This window comes from Hyla sarda, chromosome 8 (genome assembly GCF_029499605.1).
Source record: "Hyla sarda isolate aHylSar1 chromosome 8, aHylSar1.hap1, whole genome shotgun sequence".
NCBI lineage: Eukaryota > Metazoa > Chordata > Amphibia > Anura > Hylidae > Hyla > Hyla sarda.
Genome location: NC_079196.1, coordinates 211200646 through 211225964, shown reverse-complemented (window position 1 = coordinate 211225964; position 25319 = coordinate 211200646). Strand labels below are relative to the sequence as shown.

At 45.1% G+C, this 25319-nt stretch overlaps 1 protein-coding gene across 8 annotated transcripts in view; it reads right to left on the bottom strand.

Moving 5' to 3' along the window:
* Positions 1–954: 954 nt before the first annotated feature.
* LOC130284659 (low choriolytic enzyme-like) overlaps positions 955–25319 on the bottom strand; it is a 91370-nt gene continuing 67005 nt past the window's right edge. For 6 of the 8 annotated variants that reach the window (XM_056535220.1, XM_056535225.1, XM_056535222.1 and 3 more), the window contains 10 exons: positions 22924–22974; positions 22656–22829; positions 21322–21439; positions 17511–17689; positions 12665–12749; positions 10655–10779; positions 9273–9458; positions 8681–8790; positions 7892–8149; positions 6282–6437 (listed from right to left, as the gene is read on the bottom strand). In XM_056535220.1, the coding sequence (XP_056391195.1) occupies positions 7916–8149; positions 8681–8790; positions 9273–9458; positions 10655–10779; positions 12665–12749; positions 17511–17689; positions 21322–21439; positions 22656–22829; positions 22924–22974 (1262 nt within the window). In that variant the 3' untranslated portion in view covers positions 6282–6437; positions 7892–7915. Of the gene's footprint in view, positions 1293–6248; positions 6438–7891; positions 8150–8680; positions 8791–9272; positions 9459–10654; positions 10780–12664; positions 12750–17510; positions 17690–21321; positions 21440–22655; positions 22830–22923; positions 22975–25319 lie in introns of those variants that run through there. The other 2 variants (XM_056535226.1, XM_056535227.1) reach the window with 2 other exon arrangements.

The window sequence follows — 25319 nt, the reverse complement described above, 5'->3', positions numbered from 1 at the left end:
TGATTTTGATCATCATCCCTTTATCTTTTATTTTCGGATCTATAATTAGCATGACATATCCCCCCCCCCCCCCCCCCAAAAGGTATGGCTGCATTGCATTTATAATGAACAGTAATATCATGGTAGTCATCTGGGGGGGGGTTCAAAGTTGGTGACAGTTTTGCTTTAAGCAGTCTAAAGACATACAGTAAGTGTTAAAGGGGTACTCCGTTGCTCAGCGTATGGAGCAAACTGTTCCGAACGCTGGAGCCGGCAGCTCGTGACGTCATAGCCCCGCCCCCTCAATGCAAGTCTATGGGAGGGGGCGGGACTATGACGTCGCAAACTCCCGGCCCCGGCTCCAGCGTTCGGAACAGTTTGTTCAAAACACTGAGCAGCGGAGTACCCCTTCTTTAGAATCACAGTATCCAAACAGGTTCAACCTATGTTCATTGGCAGCAGGTGGATCAGGTACCTGGATACCGCACTGTTGTAGCAAACCCACATCATTAAGGGGTTATCCAGGAAAAACTTTTTTCTATATATCAACTGGCTCCAGAAAGTTAAACAGATTTGTATATTACTTCTATTAAAAAATCTTAATCCTTTCAATAACTTATCAGCTGCTGAAGTTGAGTTGTTCTTTTCTCTCTGGCAACAGTGCTCTCTGCTGACATCTCTGCTTGTCTCGGGAACTGCACAGAGTAGAAGAGGTTTGCTATGGGGATTTGCTTCTTCTCTGGACAGTTCCCGAGACAGGTGTCATCAGAGAGCACTTAGACAGAAAAGAACAACTCCACTTCAGCAGCTCATAAGTACTGGAAGGATTAAGATTTTTTAATAGAAGTAATTTACAAATCTGTTTAACTTTCTGGAGCCAGTTGATATATATATAAAAAAAGTTTTTTTCCTTAATAACCCCTTTAATTAGTATTAGATCTATACTGTGTATCAGCCACTGGGTGTAAACAAGAATGTTCCCACTCACTTACAGCAAGCAGAGATCTTGTAAAGTTTCCAAATGTTGATTTTTTATTAATTTTTTTTGCCTCCACAGCCGTTGTATCCCAAGTCCAAGACTTCCGAATGGATTAACTGTGAAGACTTCAGAGTGATGTCCTATAAGGTCCTGTGCAGAGCCAGACTACAGTCCCTGTCTCCTTGTCAGCCGCGGCCCGCAGACCCCGCCGCTGATTTATGAACTCAAGCCATCGTATATCGATATGGAAGCTCCGATAGACTGTCCATCACTCGTCTACGGTAGACCATCGCGCCGGGCGATCACCAAGGATAAAACTCTGCAGCCTCATCATCTATAGGGTGAAAACACATGATCAGATGTTCCCAGAGGACCCCCAGAAACTGGGTAATCCTGAATCACCCTCCCCCAATAGAGCTTAAAGGGATATTCTGGCCAAATATACCTTACCCTCTATCCAAAGGATAGAGGATAAGATGTCTGATCACATGGGGGCCGCCACTGGGACCCCCCGCAATCTCCTTGTAGCACCCGCGTTCTATACGGGGCTGCGTCTCCAGTCTGGGAAAGCTCTGTGTTCCGGGATGTGACGTCATGCCATGCCCCCTCCATTCATGTCTATGGGAGGGGGCATGGCAGCCACCATGCCCCCTCCCATAGACATGAATGGAGGGGGCGTGGCATGACATCACGAGGGGGTGTGGTGTGATGTCTCCAGTTCAGGAAACACGGAGCATAGAATCCGGGTGCTGCAAGGAGATCGCGAGGGGTCCCAGCGGCGCCCCCCACCCCCCGCGATCAAACATCTTATCCTTTGTATAGGGGATAAGATGTCTATGGCCGGAATACACAAAAAAGGTCGGCAGCCAGTATTTATTACCGTATTCTTCGCCGTATAGGACGCACCGGCGTATAAGACGCACCCAATTTATAGGTGCAAAATCTAAAAAAAATAAAGATTTTTAATACAATAGTGGTCTTCAACCTGCGGACCTCCAGATGTTGCAAAACTACAACTCCCAGCATGCCCGGACAGCCGTTGGCTGTCCGGGCATGCTGGGAGTTGTAGTTTTGCAACATCTGGAGGTCCGCAGATTGAAGACCACTGCATAGGAGGTAATACTCACGTGTCCCCGCCGCTCCGGACCCGTCACCGCTGCCCTGGATGTCGCTCCATCGCTGTCGCCGTGTCCCCGTCGCTCCGGAACGTCTCTGCTGCCGGCCGGGTCTGCTGCCGGCGGTCCCGAACAGCCCGACTGAACAGCCGGGTTAGTGTCACTTTCCCTTCTGACGCGGCGGTCAGCTTTGATCGCCGCGTCTGAAGGGTTAATACAGGGCATCACCGCGATCGGTGATGTCCTGTATTAGCAGCGGGTCCCGGCCGTTGATGGCCGCAGGGACCGCCGCGATAGGGGTGTATTCGCCGTATAAGACGCACCGACTTTTTCCCCCCAGTTTTGGGGAAGAAAAAGTGCGTCTTATACGGCGAAAAATACGGTAAGTAAAACATGTGAACAGGTATAAAGTAAAAAGAACAGCAAAAACTAAGAGGTAAAGCATAAAGAAATAAACAAATCTCCAATTAAAGGGGTAATTCCCAGCTCGTTACTTTCGGCTTTTTCCTGCTCCCACTTGCAGAGGCCAGAGGTGGTCAGGAAAGCCGAAAGCAGCCGAGGTGGAAAATGACATAGTCTTCACAACTTCCTATGACTTTAATGGTAATTGCGCAAATGGAGTAGCCCCGAGGACTACTTTGCTTAGGTAACTCCAGGAAATACGTAAACATATTTTTTCCTTTTCCTTTTTTTTTCCAATTATTATTTTTACATTTTTTTTCCTGATTTTTATATAATAAACTTTAACATATTTTTCTTTAATTTTTTCTTCTTTTTTATATTTCCTTTTAAATTTTTTTTTACTTTTTTAAATTTAATTTTTAAATACGTTTTCCAGATTTTTATATAATTCATTTTTAAATGCTAAGTAGAATCACACTTTTTTTTTATTATTTCTTTTTTACATATTTTTTCCTTTTTTTACATTTTTTTATTTATTTAATTTTACATATTTTTTCCTGATTTTTATATAATTCATCTTTACATATTTTTTTCTTTTTTCTTTCTTTTTTTTATATTTCCTTTTTACAGAGTTTTTCAATTTTTTTTTCTTTTTCTATTTATTTATTTAAAAAAAAAAAAAAAAATGTTTTCTTTTTTACAGGACTCAAACCAGAAATACAAAATTAAATGAAAGCAAAAATGATGGGGGGAGGTAAACGTCCCAAGACCCACCAGCACAGGGGGGGGCACCAGACAGGGAAGGGAAAGGGGAAATAATAATGGCTTGCCCCCTGACTACACAACCCCCCCCCCCCCACCCCCACCCCTGTGTGTAGTCAGGGGGGACTTTCCTTATAAAGAGCAGCCCCCCCTACAGGTTGTGCTGCTGTTTCCAATGCTGCAATGAAATTCTTCAATTTCTTACCATTGGAAACAGACGCAACGCAATTACAGACCGCAATGCCACCTGATCGTGTGTTTTTACCCATAGAGCTATGGATATGTCCATTTCAGAACTGATTTTGGTCTAGTAAGTCACCAGCGAATTTCGAGTATTCGAATTTTGTGTATTGCTTTGGCTTTCTTTTTTCCACTCATGTTCCCTTGTTATACAATAAAGGTGTTTTTTCGTTTGTTCAGCAGAATACATGTATTGAATTTCCAGAAATAAAAAATAAAAGTCCATCGCCGTTTCATTTTTCTAACCTAACTAGGTATAAAATGAGCTGAATAATTTGATATATTTCCATATCTATATATACACATATATTTAATGCAGTGATTCCCAACCACTGTGCCTGCAGCTGTAGCAAAACTACAACTCCAAGCATGCCCGGACAGCCGTTGGCTGTCCGGGCATGCTAGGAATTGTAGTTTTGCAACAGCTGAGGGCACAATCTTCCAGTCACTGAACACGTTGAGCATGCATGTGTATGGAAGGATCGGGAGAGAGATCTGTTGGCTGAAGGAGTGTTTGGCCGAGAGATGTTTTAGGGTATGATCACTATTTGCCTATCCATTGCATGGGTAATCCCTTAAAGAGTATCTGTCAGATCCTTCCCCCCCCTCAAAAAAACCTTTTATATGTTGCTCAGTACCTCACCCTGATCATATACATCTAATTTGTATGTGTCTACAACCTATATTTCTCTCAGAATTACCTTTATTTACTTGCCATAATTGCTCAGTGAGGTTTCTGTCCATGCAGAGGCCAGGGGGCGTGTCCCTCTCTTCTCCTCACTGTGATGACTCCTCCCCCTCCCTCCACTCTGCTCTGACTTACAGAGGGCAGGGAGCAAGCACAGCAGCTCTGGACCTACCTGCAGCCCTGCCAATCACTCATGGTGTCCATGACGAGTCGATGACCATTAGACACTGCAGGACTGGTATGTGTCCCAGGAGGCAGGGGGACCCCTAATGGCCACCGTTTTTGACTGGCTTTTTCAGTATGAAATACTGAAAATTTTCTGATGAAAGCAATTGCAAAACATATTGTTTTTGCATGCTTTATAACATTTGAAAAGTTATTGTATCTGACAATGCCCATTTAATGGAGTACTGTTTATCCAAAGTATAAGGGATAAGTGTGTGATCGCGGAGGGGGGTCCAACCACTGACCTCCCCCCTGCGATCTCCTGTACTGTACCCAGTATCTCCCAAGGAACAGAGCGTGTCGACCCCCGTACGTGTTGGCCACTGCTTTGTGCCGAGAGCTGGGGGGCAGTGCAGGAGATCACACTCAGACCCCCCAATGATCAGACAATCCGTTGTCCTTTGGATAGGGGATAACTTGTACTGCACCACAGTACTCCTTTAACCTGTCTTAATGGGGTGCCAACATTTCTGTGCACGGAGAGGCACAGGCCCTATAGATTTTAATGTCTCAAATGTAGTCAGTGACTACTGGGTCTTTTTACGACTGTATCTTCAAATATTTGGGCGGACCATGGAAATGGTAGAGCGTTCATGGTACAAAAGCTCAAACATTTATTGATTGGTGCAACTTAAGTTTCGAACCCACTCGAGTTCTTCGTCAGGCCCACGTATACATTACAAGTGTAAGTGTGGTATTTTTAAAACACATTTGGATTTTAAAAATACAGCACTTACACTTTTAATGTATACGTGTGCCTGACGAAGAACTCGAGTGGGTTCGAAACTTAAGTTGCACCAATCAATAAATGTTTGAGCTTTTGCACCATGAACACTCTACCATTTCTTTCCGAGGAACGGCGCTAAATTATCCACGTTTTTTTTGGATCACATTTTCCATGGTCCGTCCAAATATTTGAAGATATCATTTACCGCTGCCCTGAGAAGCATCGGGGACCACGTGGAAGCTGCCACCTCTTCACTGCACAGGATCCACAGCAGCTGCTGTGCTCTAAGCACAAGACCATCCGGTAAGCGGGGTTGCTGATTTTTAGGGGTTGCTGTTTTTTCTATTTCTTTTCTTTTTACGACTGTAGACCAGTTTTGTTTCAGACCCAAAAGTAAATAGGGTCCGTATGTACAGGCATATAACTTCGATGACCCATACATAGATGACTATGTTTGGGTTAATAAAGGGGCATTCCGGGCAAAAATATTTTATCCCCTAGCCAAAGGATAAGGGATAAGGTGTCTGATCGCGGGGGACCCGCTGCTGAGACCCCCCACGATCTCACTGTAGCACTCGCATTCTATGCGGGTGCTGAATCTCCAGTTTCGGAAACCTCCAGGTTTCCGGAACTGGGGACGTCACGCCACGTCCCCTCCATTCATGTCTATGGGAAGGGGCGTGACGGCTGTCACGCCCCCTCCCATAGACATGAATGGAGGGGGCGTGGCGTGACTTCACGTCCCCAGACCAGGAAACCCGCAGATTTCCAAAACTAGAGACACAGTCCCCGCATAGAATGCGGGTGCTGCAGAGAGATCGTGGGGGTCTCAGCAGCGGGTCCCCCGCGATCAGACATCTTATCCCCTATCCTTTGGATAGGGGATAAAATGTTTTTGCCCGGAATACCCCTTTAAAGTCTAAGGGCCCCGTGCCTCTCCATGAACTTATACATAAGCATCATGGGAGAATATCTATGCAATGGCGAGGCAAATGGTGACATGAACATACCCTTATGTGTATGGCCAGCTGTAGGGGGACCCCTAGGCCTCTGTGCCACATGGGATGGCAATACTAAAACTATGAATTCAAAGTAAAACACAATGCATAATAAGTGATATAGAACATAAGATATCATTTATTTATATGTATAAAAAACAAGAGTTACATGAAGGATACAATAGACAAAAGAACATGTAGAACATGAGACAAGTGCCTTAAATGAACAGGAGCAGAATGGAGTCTGGTCTCTTAGGAGAGGGGCCTGAGTCTTGTACGAATGTTACAATGTTCTGTAGATGTTCTCTTTCCATAGACGACACTGCGAGAAAATAAACTACAGAAAGTTAATGATGTGTATACATTGTATATTACTTGCTTAAACTACCCCAGCAGAAAGTTGATAATCCGCAACCAGACAGCTCTGGCACAAGTTTATTACTCGAAGAACAAACGGGTCGGGCGGCCAAAATCCTACATGCCAGACCCTTCTCTCCACCGACATCATCTGTCGGGGAAGAACAGGGAGGCCACCATACACCTTAGATAGTATAAGGTATATGGGCACCTTAATGAGAGAGTGCAAGCCTTGAGTCCTCCTCTACCAGGAAGCTGCTTTGAGCTTCTCTTGATGGGGGGGAGGGGGCGCCATGTTAGTTTGGGCCATACCCATGTGTAGTGTGAACCCATCTATCGATGTAGTTCCTAATAAACCAGGGAGGATTGGCAACATGTTGGTTTGGGCCTTCCCGATGGGTTAATGTTAACCCAATCTGTATCCATATAATTCCCAATAAACAGAGGTGTAACTTGCAGCGTCTGGGCCCTGATGCTAAATCTGCAACTGGGCCCCATATGCCAATTATAATACTGGTCTCTTATGGGGAAGATGTGCTTTGGGGCACCCTTAGGCACCAGAGCCCCGGTGCGACTGCTACCTCTATAGCTACGCCCCTGCCAATAAATAAGGGACGAATGGCCCAAGTGTCATATTGCCCTTCTCTCCCAATAGGGAGGGTGCAAACAAGTTCTGAGCTGTTCTAATCCCAGTTGCTTTGAGCTTTTCTTTATAGTGAGAGAGGAACCATGTTGGTTTGGGTCATCTTCAGGAATAACCCAAGTGTCCCGTTGTGCTTTTCTCCTACAAAGGATCGTGCAAACAAGAGCTGAGTTCTCCTTTCCCAGGAACCTACCTTGAGCTTCTGTAAGTAGAACAGGTAGCCCCCATCTGAACAAAGTGAAAACTGTTCTATAAATAAACCTCCTAAGAAACTGGACAGGAACAGCCCAAGTGTCAAATTGCCCTACTCCAGTCCAGTATTAGTATGCTGATCAGTGGTGGCAAGAACCAGCACCAGGATGAAGGCATTATTTTTAACTGCATTAGAAGCCATGTTTCCAGCAAGCCCCATGGACATGGGCAACAATAGACAGGAGCTGTCCAATTGACATGAATGGGAAAGGTTACTGTTCTTCATGACCTTGGAAAAGAATATTCCACAGGAAGGGGAAGGCTGAGCTGTGAGCTTCATCTATTATCTTCTCTATCTACTGGTGTCAACTTCCACTGTCGATCAGCCTCCTCCTTCACAGACAATAATCTAATTTTGACTTTGGGCTTAGTGGTGAGAATGGAAACGTATTTTATAATACCGAAAGTAAAATTAATAATTAGAAAAAAACATCACCAAAAATTCTTAAAAAATATGTTTAGCATAAAAACTTGTTTTGAACAATAGGTCATTTTCTGATACACCTCACTACAGTAGAACCTACCTTTCAGTTAAACAAAACAATCCTCTAAATGTGTTTGTAGACCACCCGAAATCCTTTCAGTACGACATGTGAGTCAGAGATGAAGACAAGCTGCATTGAGTTTCCAAAGGAAGTAATGGGTGATGGGATATCCTGCCCGCAGAGATCCTTGAGCTGATACACATTATTGAAGTCCCGTCCATTGAAGATCCTCAACTTGTCAAACAAACAGTTGTAACTCTCGCTCTCAATGTCAAAGTCTGTGAAGGTGACTCTGAACTGTAATAAAATGGTTAAAAAATGGATTAGACTGTCTCCATGTAATGAAACGGGTTGGGGTTAACATCGCTGTCCCATCCATTCCTATGGATGTTCCATAACTTAGATAGGTGGGAGGGGGGGGGGGCATAGCTAAAGGGTGACCATCAATGAGGTTCCGCACCTCCCTGCAAACACCCCGGGTACTCCTGTATGGGCAAGGTACCGACCGTTATCGGCTCTGCGGGCAGATACCTTGGCTAACGCCAAGGGGGATGCCGGGAGCATTTGTGGTCCCTTAGTAGCTTCGGCGAAAAGGGACATCGAACCTGGAACCTAGCAGGTACCTTTTGGTCCGAAGGCGAAGGGTAAGGTTTGTTGGGGGGGACTCTCTCCTATCGGAGAAGGGCTTGCGATAGACCGCATCCTCTGTGCAGGTTTTTTTTTGTGTAACACGTTTGCACTTTTTCTTGCACTTTGGGTGATTCGATCGCACGTTCCTCGGCTCTTAAAATCAACGACATATCAGGATAGATAAAGCTGGGTCCTTACCCTTGTATTGGTGGTGATGTTCCAGTGACAGTAAGCGTTATTAGGGTAATTGTTGGGATAATTCGGAGATGTGATAACACCTTCAGGTCCTGACAAGTTCCCTCCACAACCTGTAAAAACATTATTAATGCCTTATACATCCTGGAAAGTAAATGGGGATTTTGTAAGGCTGCATTCACACCTCGTTTTTTACACACGGGTGCCGGCTGGGGGAGGGGAAAACCGGGCGCTCCCGTACCCCAGCCGGATCAGCCCGTGACTTCATTTACTTTAATGAGCCGGCCAGAGTCAAACGGTGACTCCGGTAGGCTCAGTTTTGACCCGTATGCGGTTTCGGACCGGACCTAAAACCGTAGAATACTACGGTTTTAGGTCCGGTCAGAAAACCGCATACGGGTCAAAACTGAGCCGACCGGAGTCCCCGTTTGACTCCGGTCGGCTCATTAAAGTAAATGGAGTCACGGGCCGATCCGGCTGGGGTACGGGAGCGCCCGGTTTTCCCCTCCCCCAGCCGGATCCGGCACCCGTGTGTAAAAAACGAGGTGGGAATGCAGCCTTACTATTATAGTAGAAAACTGAATGTTCTTCTTACCATTAGGGATAGTGTTGGTCGTGGTGGTTGTAGTAGTAGTAGTTGTTCTTGTGGTCGGTTTTGTGGTAGTAGTGGTTGTGGATCTTGTGGTTGGTTTTATGGTAGTGGTGGTGGTGGATCTTGTGGTTCTAGTCGTAGATGCAGTGGTAGTCGTGGTGATTGGAGTTGTTTTGGTAGTTGTAGTATCTGTTAGGAAATATAAATAAATAAAGAAAAGACCAATTGGTGAATTACATTTAATTACATTTATTATTTTTTGTTTTGTTGATTTGATAGACCTAACCCCTTCGACTCAAAGACTAGAAATGAGTGGATATCTGCTAAAAGTATGGAATTAAAGCAGTACTCCGCCGAAAAACATCTTATCCCCTATCTAAAGGATAGGGTATAAGATGTCTGATCGCGGGGGTCCCCAGTCCACGATCTTCAGCGTGGCACTCCGGTCATTCGCGCACAGAGTAAACTCCGCTCAGTGCCAGATGACTGGCGACTACAGCCGCCATGTCCCCTCCATTCATGTCTATGGGAGGAGGCGTGACGGCTACTACGTAGCCGTCACGCCTCCTCCCATAGACATGAATGGAGGGGGCGTGGCGTCACATCACAAATGCGGGAGCTTCAAGCTTCCGTGTTCCGGAAGCCACCACTGGGGACCCCCGCCATCTCTGGGCCTGCAGTGGCGGCTTCCAGAACACGGAAGCTTGGACCCCCGCAATCAGACATCTTATCCCCTATCCTTTGGATAGGGGATAATATGTTTTTCGGCGGAGTACCCCTTCAAAGTAGAATTCCACCTTAAAGAGGACCTGTGGCCAACCATAAAAATTTTAGACCAGAAACTGTCAATAACTATTTTAGGGTGCCCTGATCACACCTTTTTACAGTTTTTTTTATACACCCAGATATGAGGGTTTATAATTTGTCTGACAATTCAGCAATTCAGTCAGATGGGAATGAACTTAATCTTAATAATGGGAGTGACTATCAGGTGATGGGCGGGATTATACAGTCAGGGGGTGTGAATGTTGTGCACTGAGGTGCGTCTGCCTAATACACCCCCCCCCCTCCCCGACTGTATAATCCCGCCCATAATCTGATAGTCACTCCCATTATTAAAATTAAGTTCCCGCCCATCTGACTGATTGCGTGACAAACTATAAACCCCCATATCTCAAGAATGGACGGGTGTATCTAGATACTGTAAAAAGGAATGTTATCGGGGTCGCTATGCTATTTATTTATCATGCAATTTCATTTTTTTTTGGGGGGGTTGACATATCAGAATGTAACATGAGGAACCCCCAACTACCTCCGGTTAAGAGGACTGCTCGACATCTACTTACAGAACCCCAATGAAATGACAGAAATGGCTGAATACTTACTGCATTTGTATAGCGTGTTTATTTTCAAGACATCCAATTCGCTCATGGAGAAATACTTTCCTAACTGGATAGTATTGTCGGGTATAGGGATGAGGGTCGGCTGACCATTAGAGGAGAACGCCGTACTGGAGGAGAAAAAGAATATGTAAGTGATCCGCAGTTTTCTATAACTTACTTAAGGGGTACTCTGGTGGAATAAAAATGATTTCAAATCAGCTGGTGCCAGAAAGTTATACAGATTTGTAAATTACTTCTATTAAAAAAATCTTAATCCTTGCAGTACTTATCAGCTGCTGTATGCTGCAGAGGAAGTTGTGTGGTTCTTTCCAGTCTGACCACAGTGCTCTCTGCTGACACCTCTGTCCATGTCAGGAACTGTCCAGAGCAGGAGAGGTTTGCTATTGGGATTTGCTCAATCTCTGGACAGTTCCTGACATGGACAGATGCTCTGATCCCCCACTGACTCAGCATCAGTATAATATATATATATATATATATATATATATATATATATATATGTATATATATATATATATATATATATATATATATATATATATACACATACATACATGTATTTATTTTATAACATAATCCTATTCCTTACCAATTTAGGAGCACATATACTCAAGATTAACAGTCTCTAATTTTAGGTACTTATCTACAGGATAGGGAATAAGTTTCTGATTGTGGGGGGCTCCAACCACTGGGCCCCCTTGCGATCTCCTGTATGGGGCCCCCACCTTCCTGGACCAGCAAAAATGATGGCCTGCTCAGCCAACCACAGCAATGTCCTGTCTCAGAGGGTGATTGGCTGAGCGGGCCATTACTCACGCTCGCCCAGGTAGGTGGAGCCCGGTAAGTAGCTGGGCCCTGTACATGAGATCGCGAGGGGGCCCAGCGGTCCGACACTTTTCCCCTATCCCGTAAATAGGGGATGAGTTCAGTTCCCCGGAGTACCCCTTTAAGGCTGGGGTAATACAACAATGTTAAGGGAGACAAGGGTCACACAACCAAACATCGCTGTGTTGCACTATGTGGATCACGCTGCATCGTGCCTAAGGTACGTAAATGGGGTCGTTCTGTGACCCACAAGTGGCCATGACCGCGATACAACAGTGACAAAAAAAAAATCCAGCAGATATAGATTTTTTTAGGACTGTCAGGTTAAGGTCATTTGTGGGTCGCAGTATGACCCCTTTTACTTGATTTCACACGTACATATTACGGATATATTTTTATATCCGTATTATGACTACAAGCCCAAGCCTTACTTCAGGTCTGGTGACCCGACTGGACACCAGACTATTTAAAGGAGATATCCAGTGCTGAAAAACTTAGCCCCTAGCCTAAGGATAGGGGATACGTTTCAGATCGCAGGGGATCCGACCGCTGGGCCCCCCCCCCCCCCCCGCGATCTCCTGTACGGGGGAAGGGGCGTGTTGACCACCGCACGAAGTGGCGACTGACACGCCCCCTCAATACAACTCTATGGCAGAGCCGAAGCGCTGCCTTCGGCAATCTCTGACTCCGCCATAGCGATGTATTGAGGGGGCGTATCCGCCGCCGCTTCGTGCAATGGTCGACACCCACTATCTGGCCAGCGAGCCGGGGCCCCGTACAGGAGATCGCGGGGGACCCCTGCTGTTGGACCCCCCACGATCTGAAACTTATGCCCCTATCCTTAGGATAGGGGATACGTTTTTCAGCACTGGACTACCCCTTTAATGCGTGTGAGGGTGGCCAGACTCCATACTGTCTATGGCAGTGTTTCCCAACCAGGGTGCCTCCAGCTGTTGCAAAACTGCAACTCCCAGCATGCCCGGACAGCCTTTGGCTGTCCGGGCATGCTGGGAGTTGCAGTTTTGCAACAGCTGGAGGCACCCTGGTTGGGAAACACTGGTCTATGGAGAAGTCTGGAGAAACTGAGAATGAGCATATGCAGCTTTACACTTGGCAGTAATGGTAGTAAACCATAAGTACAGTAACACAAATTAAATATATACTCACTTGGTGTAGTGCATGATGGAGTAATAGTCATAAGCAGTAAGTTTTTCGTTATAGGTGTCAGATATGTCAAAATTAGACTTCGCACCTGCAATGAGATAGTTCGGTTACATAACTGCACGTACTGCACGGGGCCCAGGCCAAACTACCCATACAAAGCGGTCCTCTATTGATGGCTTTGCCACCCGCCTACTGGACACTATTACTTGGCAAAAAAAACAAAACAAGGCAAGGCAGCAGGGCCCACCAATTAGAAAACGATTGTATGTCGACTGATCACAATTCTTGTGCGGCTAAAAAAAATCAAGGGGGGAGATTTATCAAAACCTGTCCAGAGGAAAAGTTGCTGAGTTGCCCATAGCAACCAATCAGATCGCTTCATTCATTTTGCAGAGGTCTTGTTAAAAATGAAAGGAGCGATCTGATTGGTTGCTATGGGCAACGCAGCAACTTATCCCTCTGGACAGGTTTTGATAAATCTCCCCCCATGTTACTGGTGTAATCAGCGACAGCGATGAGGTGAATGACCGCAGGATCAATTCAGCAATTATTCAGCCCAAAGAAGGCCCAATAATGGTGTGAACATGGCCTCATAGAGAAATGGCCTCAAAAATGGCACGAACATGGCCTCATAGTGAAAATGGCCCCAAGATGGTGTGAACATGGCCTCATAGAGAAAATGGCCCCAAGACGGTGGGAACATGGCATCATAGAGAAAATGGCCCCAAGACGGTGGGAACATGGCCTCATAGAGAAAATGGCCCCAAGATGGTGTGAACATGGCCCATAGAGAAAAATGGCCCCAAGATGGTGGGAACATGGCCTCATAGAGAAAATAGCCCCAAGACGGTGGGAACATGGCCTCATAGAGAAAATGGCCCCAAGATGGTGTGAACATGGCCTCATAGAGAGAAATGGCCTCAAGATGGTGGGAACATGGCCTCATAGGGAAAATGGCCTCAAGATGGTGTGAACATGGCCTCATAGAGAAAATGGCCCCAAGACCATGTGAACATGGCCTCATAGAGAAAATGGCCCCAAGACGGTGTGAACATGGCCTCATAGAGAAAATAGCCCCAAGACGGTGTGAACATGGCCTCATAGAGAAAATGTCCCAAAGACGGTGGGAACATGGCCTGATAGAGAAAATGGCCCCAAGATGGTGGGAACATGGCCTCAGAGAAAATGGCCCCAAGACGGTGGGAACATGGCCTGATAGAGAAAATGGCCCCAAGATAGTGTGAACATGGCCTGATAGAGAAAATGGCCCCAAGATGGTGGGAACATGGCCTCAGAGAAAATGGCCCCAAGATGGTGTGAACATGGCCTCATAGAGAAAATGGCCCCAAGACAGTGGGAACATGGCCTCATAGAGAAAATGGCCCCAAGATGGTGGGAACATGGCCTCATAGAGAAAATGGCCCCAAGACGGTGGGAACATGGTCTCATAGAGAAAATGGCCCCAAGATGGTGGGAACATGGCCTCATAGAGAAAATGGCCCCAAGATGGTGGGAACATGGCCTCAGAGAAAATGGCCCCAAGATGGTGTGAACATGGCCTCATAGAGAAAATGGCCCCAAGACGGTGGGAACATGGCCTCATAGAGAAAATGGCCCCAAGATGGTGGGAACATGGCCTCATAGAGAAAATGGCCCCAAGATGGTGGGAACATGGCCTGATAGAGAAAATGGCCCCAAGACGGTGGGAACATGGCCTCATAGAGAAAATGGCCCCAAGATGGTGGGAACATGGCCTCATAGAGAAAATGGCCCCAAAACGGTGGAAACATGGCCTCATAGAGAAAATGGCCCCAAGACGGTGGGAACATGGCCTCATAGAGAAAATGGCCCCAAGATCGTGTGAGCATGGCCTCATAGAGAAAATGGCCCCAAGATGGTGGGAACATGGCCTCATATGGAAAATGGCCCAAACAATGTAAACATACATTATAGAGAAAATGGTCCAAAAATTGTGCAGACATATCCTCATAGAGAACATGGCCAAAAAAAGGGTGTGAACATAGCCTTATAGAGAAAATGGCTCAAAAATGGTGTGAATTCACAGCTTTACTGTAGAACTGCTAGTATTTGATAGCAATAGTGTCTTGCATTATGGATCTGCAATAAAATTTAATTTTAATACACCAGAACAAAGTGCTGGACTTCTCTATAGGCTATGTTCACACTGTTTATGGACCATTTTCTCTATGAGGCTATGTTCACACCGCTTTTAGGTAATTATCTCTATAAGGCTATGCTTACACGGTTTTTATACTATTTTCTCTATGAGGCTATGTTCACACCATTTATGGACCATTTTCTTTATAAGGCTATGTTCACACCATTTATGGACCATTTTCTCTATGAGGCTATGTTCACACCATTTATGGACCATTTTCTCTATGAGGCTATGTTCACACCATTTTTAGGTCATATTCTCTATAAGGCTATGCTTACACTGTTTTCAGACCATTTTCTCTATGAGGCTATGTGCACACAGTTTTTGGACCATTTTCTCTATAAGGTTATGTTCTGTTTTTTGAGCAACTCTAAAAAAGCTGCTTTACAGCTCAAGAAATGGCCCAATATCTCAATAGTAAAACCCTGCTTGTGCTCACAGAGATTCATTTTATGGGCATAAGGCTAAGTTTACACTTGGTATTTTTTCTGGCAGTTTTTGGATATCTGCCACTGCAGTTTTTGAGCCAAAGCCAGAAGTGTATTCAAAAGGAATAGGACATATAAAGGAAGGAATTACACTTCTCCTCCCTTATGGATCCACTTCTGACTTTGGCTCAAAAACTGCAGTGGTAGATATCCAAAAACTGCCAGAGAAAAAAACAAGTGGAAACTTAGCCTTATAGTTACAGCTGTAAAATTAGGTGAACCTTAACTTTAATCCATCTCGCCCACGATCAATAGAGATCACTACAACAAAGGGACAGAAGCACCCGGCTGAGCGCTGTGCCCCTTCGTTTCTGCTCTACTTTCCTTAACCCCTTAAGGATGCAGGACGTAAATGTACGTCCTGGTGAGGTGGTACTTAAAGCACCAGGACGTACATTTACGTCCTGTGCATAACCGCGGGCATCGGAGCGATGCCCGTGTCATGCGCGGCTGATCCCGGCTGCTGATCGCAGCCAGGGACCCGCCGGCAATGGCCGACGCCCGCGATCTCGCGGGCGTCCGCCATTAACCCCTCAGGTGCCGGGATCAATACAGATCCCGGCATCTGCGGCAGTGCGCGATTTAAATGAACGATCGGATCGCCCGCAGCGCTGCTGCGGGGATCCGATCATTCATAACGCCGCACGGAGGTCCCCTCACCTCCCTCCGTGCGGCTCCCGGCGTCTCCTGCTCTGGTCTGTGATCGAGCAGACCAGAGCAGAAGATGACCGATAACACTGATCTGTTCTATGTCCTATACATAGAACAGATCAGTATTAGCAATCATGATATTGCTATGAATGGTCCCCTATGGGGACTATTCAAGTGTAAAAAAAAATGTAAAAAAATGTAAAAGTAAAAGTAAAAAAAAAGTGAAAAATCCCCTCCCCCAATAAAAAGTAAAACGTCCGTTTTTTCCTATTTTACCCTCAAAAAGCGTAAAAAACTTTTTTTATAGACATATTTTGTATCGTCGCGTGTGTAAATGTCCGAACTATTAAAATAAAATGTTAATGATCCCGTACGGGGAACGGCGTGAACGGAAAAAAAAATAAAAGTCCAAAATTCCTACTTTTTTAATACATTTTATTAAAAAAAAAATTATAAAAAATGTATCAAAAGTTTTTTATATGCAAATGTGGTATCAAAAAAAAGTACAGATCATGGCGCAAAAAATGAGCCCACATACCGCCGCTTATACGAAAAAATAAAAAAGTTAGAGGTCATCAAAATAAAGGGATTATAAACGTACTAATTTTGTTAAAAAGTTTGTGATTTTATTTAAGCGCAACAATAATATAAAAGTACGTAATAATGGGTATCATTTTAATTGTATTGACCCTCAGAATAAAGAACACATGTCATTTTTACCATAAATTGTACGGCGTGAAAACGAAACCTTCCAAAATTAGCAAAATTGCGTTTTTCGTTTTAATTTCCCCACAAAAATAGTGTTTTTTGGTTGCGCCATACATTTTATGATATAATGAGTGATGTCATTACAAAGGACAACTGGTCGCGCAAAAAACAAGCCCTCATACTAGTCTGTGGATGAAAATATAAAAGAGTTATGATTTTTAGAAGGCGAGGATGAAAAAATGAAAAACGTAAAAATTTAATTGTCTGAGTCCTTAAGGACAAAATGGGCTGAGTCCTTAAGGGGTTAAAGGGGTACTCCGCCCCTAGACATCTTATCCCCTATCCAAAGTATAGGGGATAAGATGTCTGATCACCGGGGTCCCGCAGCTGGGTCTCTGTGCAGTACCACACGATCTCTGTGCAGTACCTGGCGTTCGTTTAGAGCGCTGGATGTGGGTGGCGGGGGTCGTGACGTCACGACCACGCCACCTTGTGATGTCACATCTAGACAAGCCTAGACTTCCATTGAGGGGGCGTGATGTGACATCACGAGGGGGCGTGGCTGTGATGTCACATCCCCCTGCCGCCCGCTCCAAGCTTTCGGAACAAAATGTTCCAAACGCTGGGGCAGCGGAGTACCCCTTTAAAAAGTCGACCGCACCAAGTTCGGACACCATGACGGTCTCTATGCATATCTATAAGACTGTCATGGTGTACTTGATGCGCTCTGCTGTACAGATCCCAAATTGAAATAGTAGTTTGGAAAGGGGGAGGGGGTACAGATATTTCTGATGGCCGCCCTAATGATGTAGCAAGAACTTACTGCTCTGGATGTTATTCCACTGAACTTGTACGTAGCCGTCCCGGTCAGTTCTCACGTGTTCATGGTTAAGACCTAGAGCGTGAAGAACCTCATGTAGGACAATGCCTGACCACAAACATGAGGGTTGTTCCAGAGAGACGGTCTGCGCACCGCCAGTGATACCCATTGAAGACCAACACCTGCCGAACAGAAGAAGACAAAAATAGCGTAGAAATATGGATGGAACATACCGTATATACTCGAGTATAAGCCGAGGCCCCTAATTTCAACCCATAAACCCAGGAAAAGTTATTGACTCGACTATAAGCCTAGGGTGGGAAATACATCATCACCGCCTGTTAATCCCTTCATCAGTGGTCTTCATCATCTGCGGACCTCCAGAGGTTGCAAAACTACAACTCCCAGCATGCCCGGACAGCCGATGGCTGTCCGGGCATGCTGGGAGTTGTAGTTTTGAAACCTCTGGAGGTCCGCAGGTTGAAGACCACTGCGGCCTTCATCATCATGCAGACCCCCCCTTTAGTTTTCTACTCACCTCCCCTCGGTGGGAAGGAAGGGTGAGCTGTTCCGGGCCATCTATGCTGCAGGGACCGTCCGGTGGGGAGGGTTAGTCGTTCCGGGCTGTCCATTTTCACTGGGAGGCCCTCTTCTTCGCTCCGGAGAAATAAATCTACCCTCTTAGTGCCTGAGCCCTTAAAGGAAATCTGCAGCATAGGGGATACCGTAAGTGTTTGATCGCGGGGGTCCGAATGCTGGGACCCCCGCGATCTCCTGCACGGGGCCACGCCTCCTCCATGTAGTTCTATGGGAGAGGGGGGGATGCAGCGTTCATGCCTCCCCGTCTCTCCCATAGAGCTGTATGGGGAGGGGGAATACCGTCAACCTCAGTGAAGTCGATGCTACGTGCATTAGCCGACGCATATCACGGCAATGCGGGGGTCCCGTTCGGGAGATCGTGGGAGGTCCCAGTTGTCGACCCCCTGCGATCAGACACTTCTGTGGATAGGGGATAAGTTATTATGGCTGCAGATGTCCTTTACCTGTACTAGAGTCACTTCCGACTCCACATCACTATTGTGCATGCATGATACTGCACACACACCGACCATGCCATGGTTCCCATTCTATGCTTAGTACAAACCATGGCATTTGATTTGGATATATACCGTTCTTCAGGACATTGATGGTTCCCTACATCTGGTGTCTATGCTGATCCAGTATGGCTGATGACAACCCCTTAACCCTTATTACCACGTGTGAACCCAACTAGCAGTCTAATAGAAACATAGGGGGAGATTTATCAAAACCTCCATGGATCAGTGGTGCAGTTGCCCATAGCAACCATTCAGATTTCTTCTTTTAATTTTCTGAGGCTTTTTAAAAAATTAAATAAGTGATATGATTGGTTACTAAGTGCAACTGGTTAACTTTTGATTAATTTCCCCTATAGACTGTGTCAACACATAAGAACCATTTGGCTCATCTAGTCAGTCCAATATAGTGAATACTACGAATAGTCCCTGGCCCTATCTTATATGAAGGATAGCCTTATACCTATCTCTATCTTATATGAAGGATAGCCTTATACCTATCTCTATCTTATATGAAGGATAGCCTTATACCTATCTCTATCTTATATGAAGGATAGCCTTATACCTATCTATCTAATATGAAGGATAGCCTTATACCTATCTCTATCTTATATGAAGGATATCCTTATGCCTATCTCTATCTTATATGAAGGATAGCCTTATACCTATCTCTATCTAATATGAAGGATAGCCTTATACCTATCTCTATCTTATATGAAGGATATCCTTATGCCTATCTCTATCTTATATGAAGGATATCCTTATGCCTATCCCTATCTTATATGAAGGATAGCCTTATACTTATCTCTATCTAATATGAAGGATAGCCTTATACTTATCTCTATCTTATATGAAGGATAGCCTTATACCTATCTCTATCTTATATGAAGGATAGTATTATGCCTATCTCTATCTTATATGAAGGATAGCCTTATACCTATCTATCTAATATGAAGGATAGCCTTATACCTATCTCTATCTTATATGAAGGATATCCTTATGCCTATCTCTATCTTATATGAAGGATAGCCTTATACCTATCTCTATCTTATATGAAGGATAGCCTTATACCTATCTCTATCTTATATGAAGGATACCCTTATACCTATCTCTATCTTATATGAAGGATAGACTTATGCCTATCTCATGCATGCATAAACTCCTTCACTGTATTTGCAGCTACCGCTACTGCATGAGTGCATCCCTCTCTACTACTAATACCTCTCCCTAAACACCCATGAGCACTTTCTTCTCTACTGCTAATACCTCTTCCTATACACCCATGAGCACTTCCCTCTACTGTTAATAACTCTCCCTATACACATATGAGCACTTTCCTCTACTGCTGCTAATACCTCTCCCTATACACCCATGAGCACTTCCTTCTTTCTACTGCTAATACCTCTCCCTATACACCCATGAGCACTTCCCTCTCTACTGCTAATACCTCTCCCTATACACCCATGATCACTTCCCTCTACTGCTAATACCTCTCCCTATACACCCATGAGCCCTTCCCTCTACTGTTAATACATCTCCCTATACACCCATGAGCGCTTTCCTCTGCTGCTAATACCTCTCCCTATAAACCCATGAGCACTTCCTTCTTTCTACTGCTAATACCTCTCCCTATACACCCATGAGCACTTCCCTCTTTCTACTGCTAATACCTCTCCCTATACACCCATGAACACTTCCCTCTTTCTACTGCTAATACCTCTCCTTATACACCCATGAGCACTTCCCTCTTTACTGCTAATAACTGTTCCTATACACCCATGAGCACTTCTCTCTCTACTGCTAATACCTCTCCCTATACATCCATGAGCACTTCCCTCTGCTGCTAATACCTCTCCTTATACACCCATGAGCCCTTCCCTCTACTGTTAATATCTCTCCCTATACACCAATGAGCATTTCCCTCTACTGCTAATACCTCTACCTATACACCCATGAGCACTTCCCTCTACTGCTTATACCTCTCCCTATACACCAATGAGCACTTTCCTCTGCTGCTAATACCTCTCCTTATACACCCAAGAGCACTTCCCTCTACTATTAATACCTCTCCCAATACACCAATGAGCATTTCCCTCTACTGCTAATACCTCTCCCTATACACCCATCAGCACTTCCCTCTACTGCTAATACTCTCCCTAAACACCAATGAGCACTTCCCTCTACTGCTAATACCTCTCCCTATACACCCAAACATTCTGCTAGAGTTTCCTGCAGCTCTATGACATTGTCTGCCTACCTTAAGGTCTTCTGAAATGATGACCCCAATAATAGTTATGACTCCCATCAGGAGAGTGGCTTCCATAACTCCCCCTTGGGTTCCCAGTGGCCAGTCCTTCACATGTTATATGAGAAATCAGTGTGTGTGTAAAACATGTGTTATTGACGTGAGACCCCCATTTCCGACCCTAATTTATCATCAGCCCATTGCTTTCAGTGGGAACTGTCGGGGCTCTGTAGGGGAAATGATGGGAATCTTAACAGCTGGACACCTTGTGACTTATTGTTGAGAGACTGATAGCAGACCGCCCTTTAACCGTAAAAAGATTAGTACATAACCCCCTATTAGTGCAGTATGTCCCAGTCATTAATCGCTCACCTCTTAACTTCACATTATACCTGATAAACCATGAATATGTCCATTTATTGGGCTCAGGACATGCTATATGCACAACGTGTCACCCATCTATGTGTGTACCTACCCTTGAGTAGGCTGAAAGTTGATGTAGTCCTTCTCTGATGTCTGCGGTCTGAAGCGAATGCAGGTGGCGTCCTCAATGTCACTTATGGAGGATGAAATGACGATTTTGCTATAGGAGCCTGAGAAAAACAGGGGGGGGGGGGGGGGTCTCATTGAATTTAGAGCTCTTTCTTTGCTTACATTTGGCGCATGAAATGTCGCATGTATGCTTAAATGGGCACTGTCAGATACAAAAACTTTTGATGTGTTGTAAAGCAAATATAACCAATAGGGTTTGCAATTGCTTTCATTAGAAAATTTTCAGTATTTCATACTGATAAAGCCAGTCAAACAACTGCCCCCCTGCCTGCTTGGACACATACTAGTCCTGCTGTGTCCATGCATCATCACCTATGTCATGGACACACTTCCTTGATTGACAGGTGTGAGCGCAGGGTTCAGAGCTGGAGGAAAAATCCTCCCACTGTCATCCTGTGTCCCGCTACTGTCAGTGAGGACAAGCTGGGAGTTGTAGTTTTGCTAATGCTAGGGGAGATGTGAGCAGACAGCATACTGAGGGAGGGGGCGGAGACGTGCACAGTGAGGCCACGCCCCCTCCCTTTGAGAGGAATTCAGACTAATGAGCTAAATTAAAAGTGTAATAAAACAATAAATAAAGGTGCTAGACACATAAAAATTAGATGTACATGATCAGGATTAGGTACTGAGTGATATATAAAATAAAATAAAAATTGTTGGATCTGACGGGTACACTTTAAGCACTTTTTTTGTGACAACCCTATTGTAATGCATCAAGCCTCCAGATGTTGTTAAACTTCAAACACACAGTCTCCAGCTGTTGCTAAACTACAACCCCCATCATTCCCAGACAGCCGAATATATAATTAATATATGTATATGAAGAACCAAAGAATCAGCAGCACTCCGTTCCTTCAGCTGAATCAGTGCATGACTTTATTCATCTTGTGTTACAAGCAGCTACGTTTCGGCTGTCTCACAAGCCTATTGGCTTGATGATGGTTGTGTGAGACAGCCGAAACGTAGCTGCTTATAACACAAGATAAATAAAGTCATGCACTGATTCATCTGAAGGAATGGAGTGCTGCTGATTCTTTGGTTCTTTGTATACTGGAGGGCCTCTATAATTATAGTGGTTGTGCTGCTCTACTGCGAAGTATATATATATATATATATATATATATATATATATTTTTACACACGTGTGTCTGTACATTTTATCAACTCCCCCGTGATGGTATGAGAAATATGTTGCACTAAGTGGCACTATAAGGGTACACAGCAGATCTATCAACACAGAGGCAATAAAATAATTACTGAAACCACTGGATATGGCGTAAGGGATGTACACAAATCCATCAGAAGACTTGGGCCACAAGCAGATATTATTCGGACATCTAACAACTTTTGTCAATGTCACGATGTCACTTCTGCCGATTCTAGAAGCGATGTCCAGATTTCGGATTAAATATTTTCCAACGATGACGGTCCCTGGGTGACAAAAGGTGGTCAGTGGAGGAATAATAATACAATGGAGCGTCATCTCTAATACAGTGCTGGGCCGTCATACCAGAATCAGCCTTACCATTGTTGACTTCAGAAATGTTATCAAACCAGCTCTGATTCCTCTGGGCATCTATAAGGAGAAAACGAAATATTAACTTTTCGGAAATGATCTCGCTCTCTCGGTGTCGGACTGTAGTAACTTGGCCTCACTAGGGACAATCAATGTCTGAGCTTGTATTAAAATGAGCATTCATTACATTTGCCCCAAAATTTCCCAAAAAGGGCAGACAGTCTACTTGTGTATGTGGTTGCCCAGTACAGGAGTTACACCCCTGTACCCTGCTGTCCTGTCTGGCAAACTCTATTGCAGTGTCCCCCGAGTCCCCCTTTAATCTGTGTATCATAAATGGTTAACAAGTGCTTCATGTTATGTATAAGAATGCCTTTATAATGCATATACCTTTAAATGTTGTTGCTAAGTCTTGTAACCAGAGAAGGTGTCAGTGACCAGGTGACATGTGAGGTGACCTATAGGACTCCCCAAAAGATCTCCTATATAAACTAAGGGAGGAGCTAGCTTAGATGAGACGAGTCTGAGGAACAGAACAGACAAGACCTGGAGAGAGTGTCTGGTGTCCTGAGGAGACCCAAGGCCGACCACGCAGCCACGCTTCTACCAATCCAGTGCCCCACAGGTGGAGGTCAGACCTGGTAAGGTACACAAGGAGTGAAGTCTAATCAGTCCTAGTCAAGTCAGCCAAGTCTGTGTAAATTCAGTGTGGGTCTGCATAATTCTGCCAAGTCTACTACAAGTCCCAGCGAGCCCGCAAGTTTCCTAAGTCACTGGTCATCTCCTTGGGCCTAAATGAGCTGTAAAGACTATTCCATCTGTCTGCCTCAGTAAAGCGACCGTTGTTCCGTAACTTGCGTCAGAGTCATTATTTGCCCCATGCCTAGCCCAGGATTCAGCGGCCATACCTCAGGTGGTGCAGAGGTCAACCACGCCCTGGTGTCACGAATACAAGGGGTTAATGCCATCTGCCCCTAGGGTAATAACATCTGCCCTCATCACACCCTCACCACATGTATATATGAGTGGCGGGAGGGGCACTCTGTTGGCATTATAGGTGGAGCGCACTCTGCTGGTAATATTTATGGAGCGCACTCTGCTGGTACTATTTGTGGAGCGCACTCTGCTGGTAATATTTATGGAGCGCACTCTGCTGGTACTATTTGTGGAGCGCACTCTGCTGGTAATATTTATGGAGCGCACTCTGCTGGTAATATTTATGGAGCGCACTCTGCTGGTACTATTTATGGAGCGCACTCTGCTGGTACTATTTATGGAGCGCACTCTGCTGGTACTATTTGTGGAGCGCACTCTGCTGGTACTATTTATGGAGCGCACTCTGCTGGTACTATTTGTGGAGCGCACTCTGCTGGTAATATTTATGGAGCGCACTCTGCTGGTAATATTTATGGAGTGCACTCTGCTGGTACTATTTATGGAGCGCACTCTGCTGGTACTTTTTGTGGAGCGCACTCTGCTGGTAATATTTATGGAGCGCACTCTGCTGGTACTATTTGTGGAGCGCACTCTGCTGGTAATATTTATGGAGCGCACTCTGCTGGTACTATTTGTGGAGCGCACTCTGCTGGTAATATTTATGGAGCGCACTCTGCTGGTAATATTTATGGAGCGCACTCTGCTGGTACTATTTGTGGAGCGCACTCTGCTGGTACTATTTGTGGAGCGCACTCTGCTGGTACTATTTATGGAGCGCACTCTGCTGGTACTATTTGTGGAGCGCACTCTGCTTTTAATATTTATGGAGCGCACTCTGCTGGTAATATTTATGGAGCGCACTCTGCTGGTACTATTTGTGGAGCGCACTCTGCTTTTAATATTTATGGAGCGCACTCTGCTGGTAATATTTATGGAGCGCACTCTGCTGGTAATATTTATGGAGCGCACTCTGCTGGTAATATTTATGGAGCGCACTCTGCTGGTACTATTTGTGGAGCGCACTCTGCTGGTAATATTTATGGAGCGCACTCTGCTGGTAATATTTATGGAGCGCACTCTGCTGGTAATATTTATGGAGCGCACTCTGCTGGTAATATTTATGGAGCGCACTCTGCTGGTAATATTTATGGAGAGCACTCTGCTGGTAATATTTATGGAGCGCACTCTGCTGGTAAAATTTATGGAGCGCACTCTGCTGGTAATATTTGTGGAGCGCACTCTGCTGGTAATATTTATGGAGCGCACTCTGCTGGTAATATTTATGGAGAGCACTCTGCTGGTAATATTTATGGAGCGCACTCTGCTGGTAAAATTTATGGAGCGCACTCTGCTGGTAATATTTATGGAGCGCACTCTGCTGGTACTATTTGTGGAGCGCACTCTGCTGGTAATATTTATGGAGCGCACTCTGCTGGTACTATTTGTGGAGCGCACTCTGCTGGCACTAT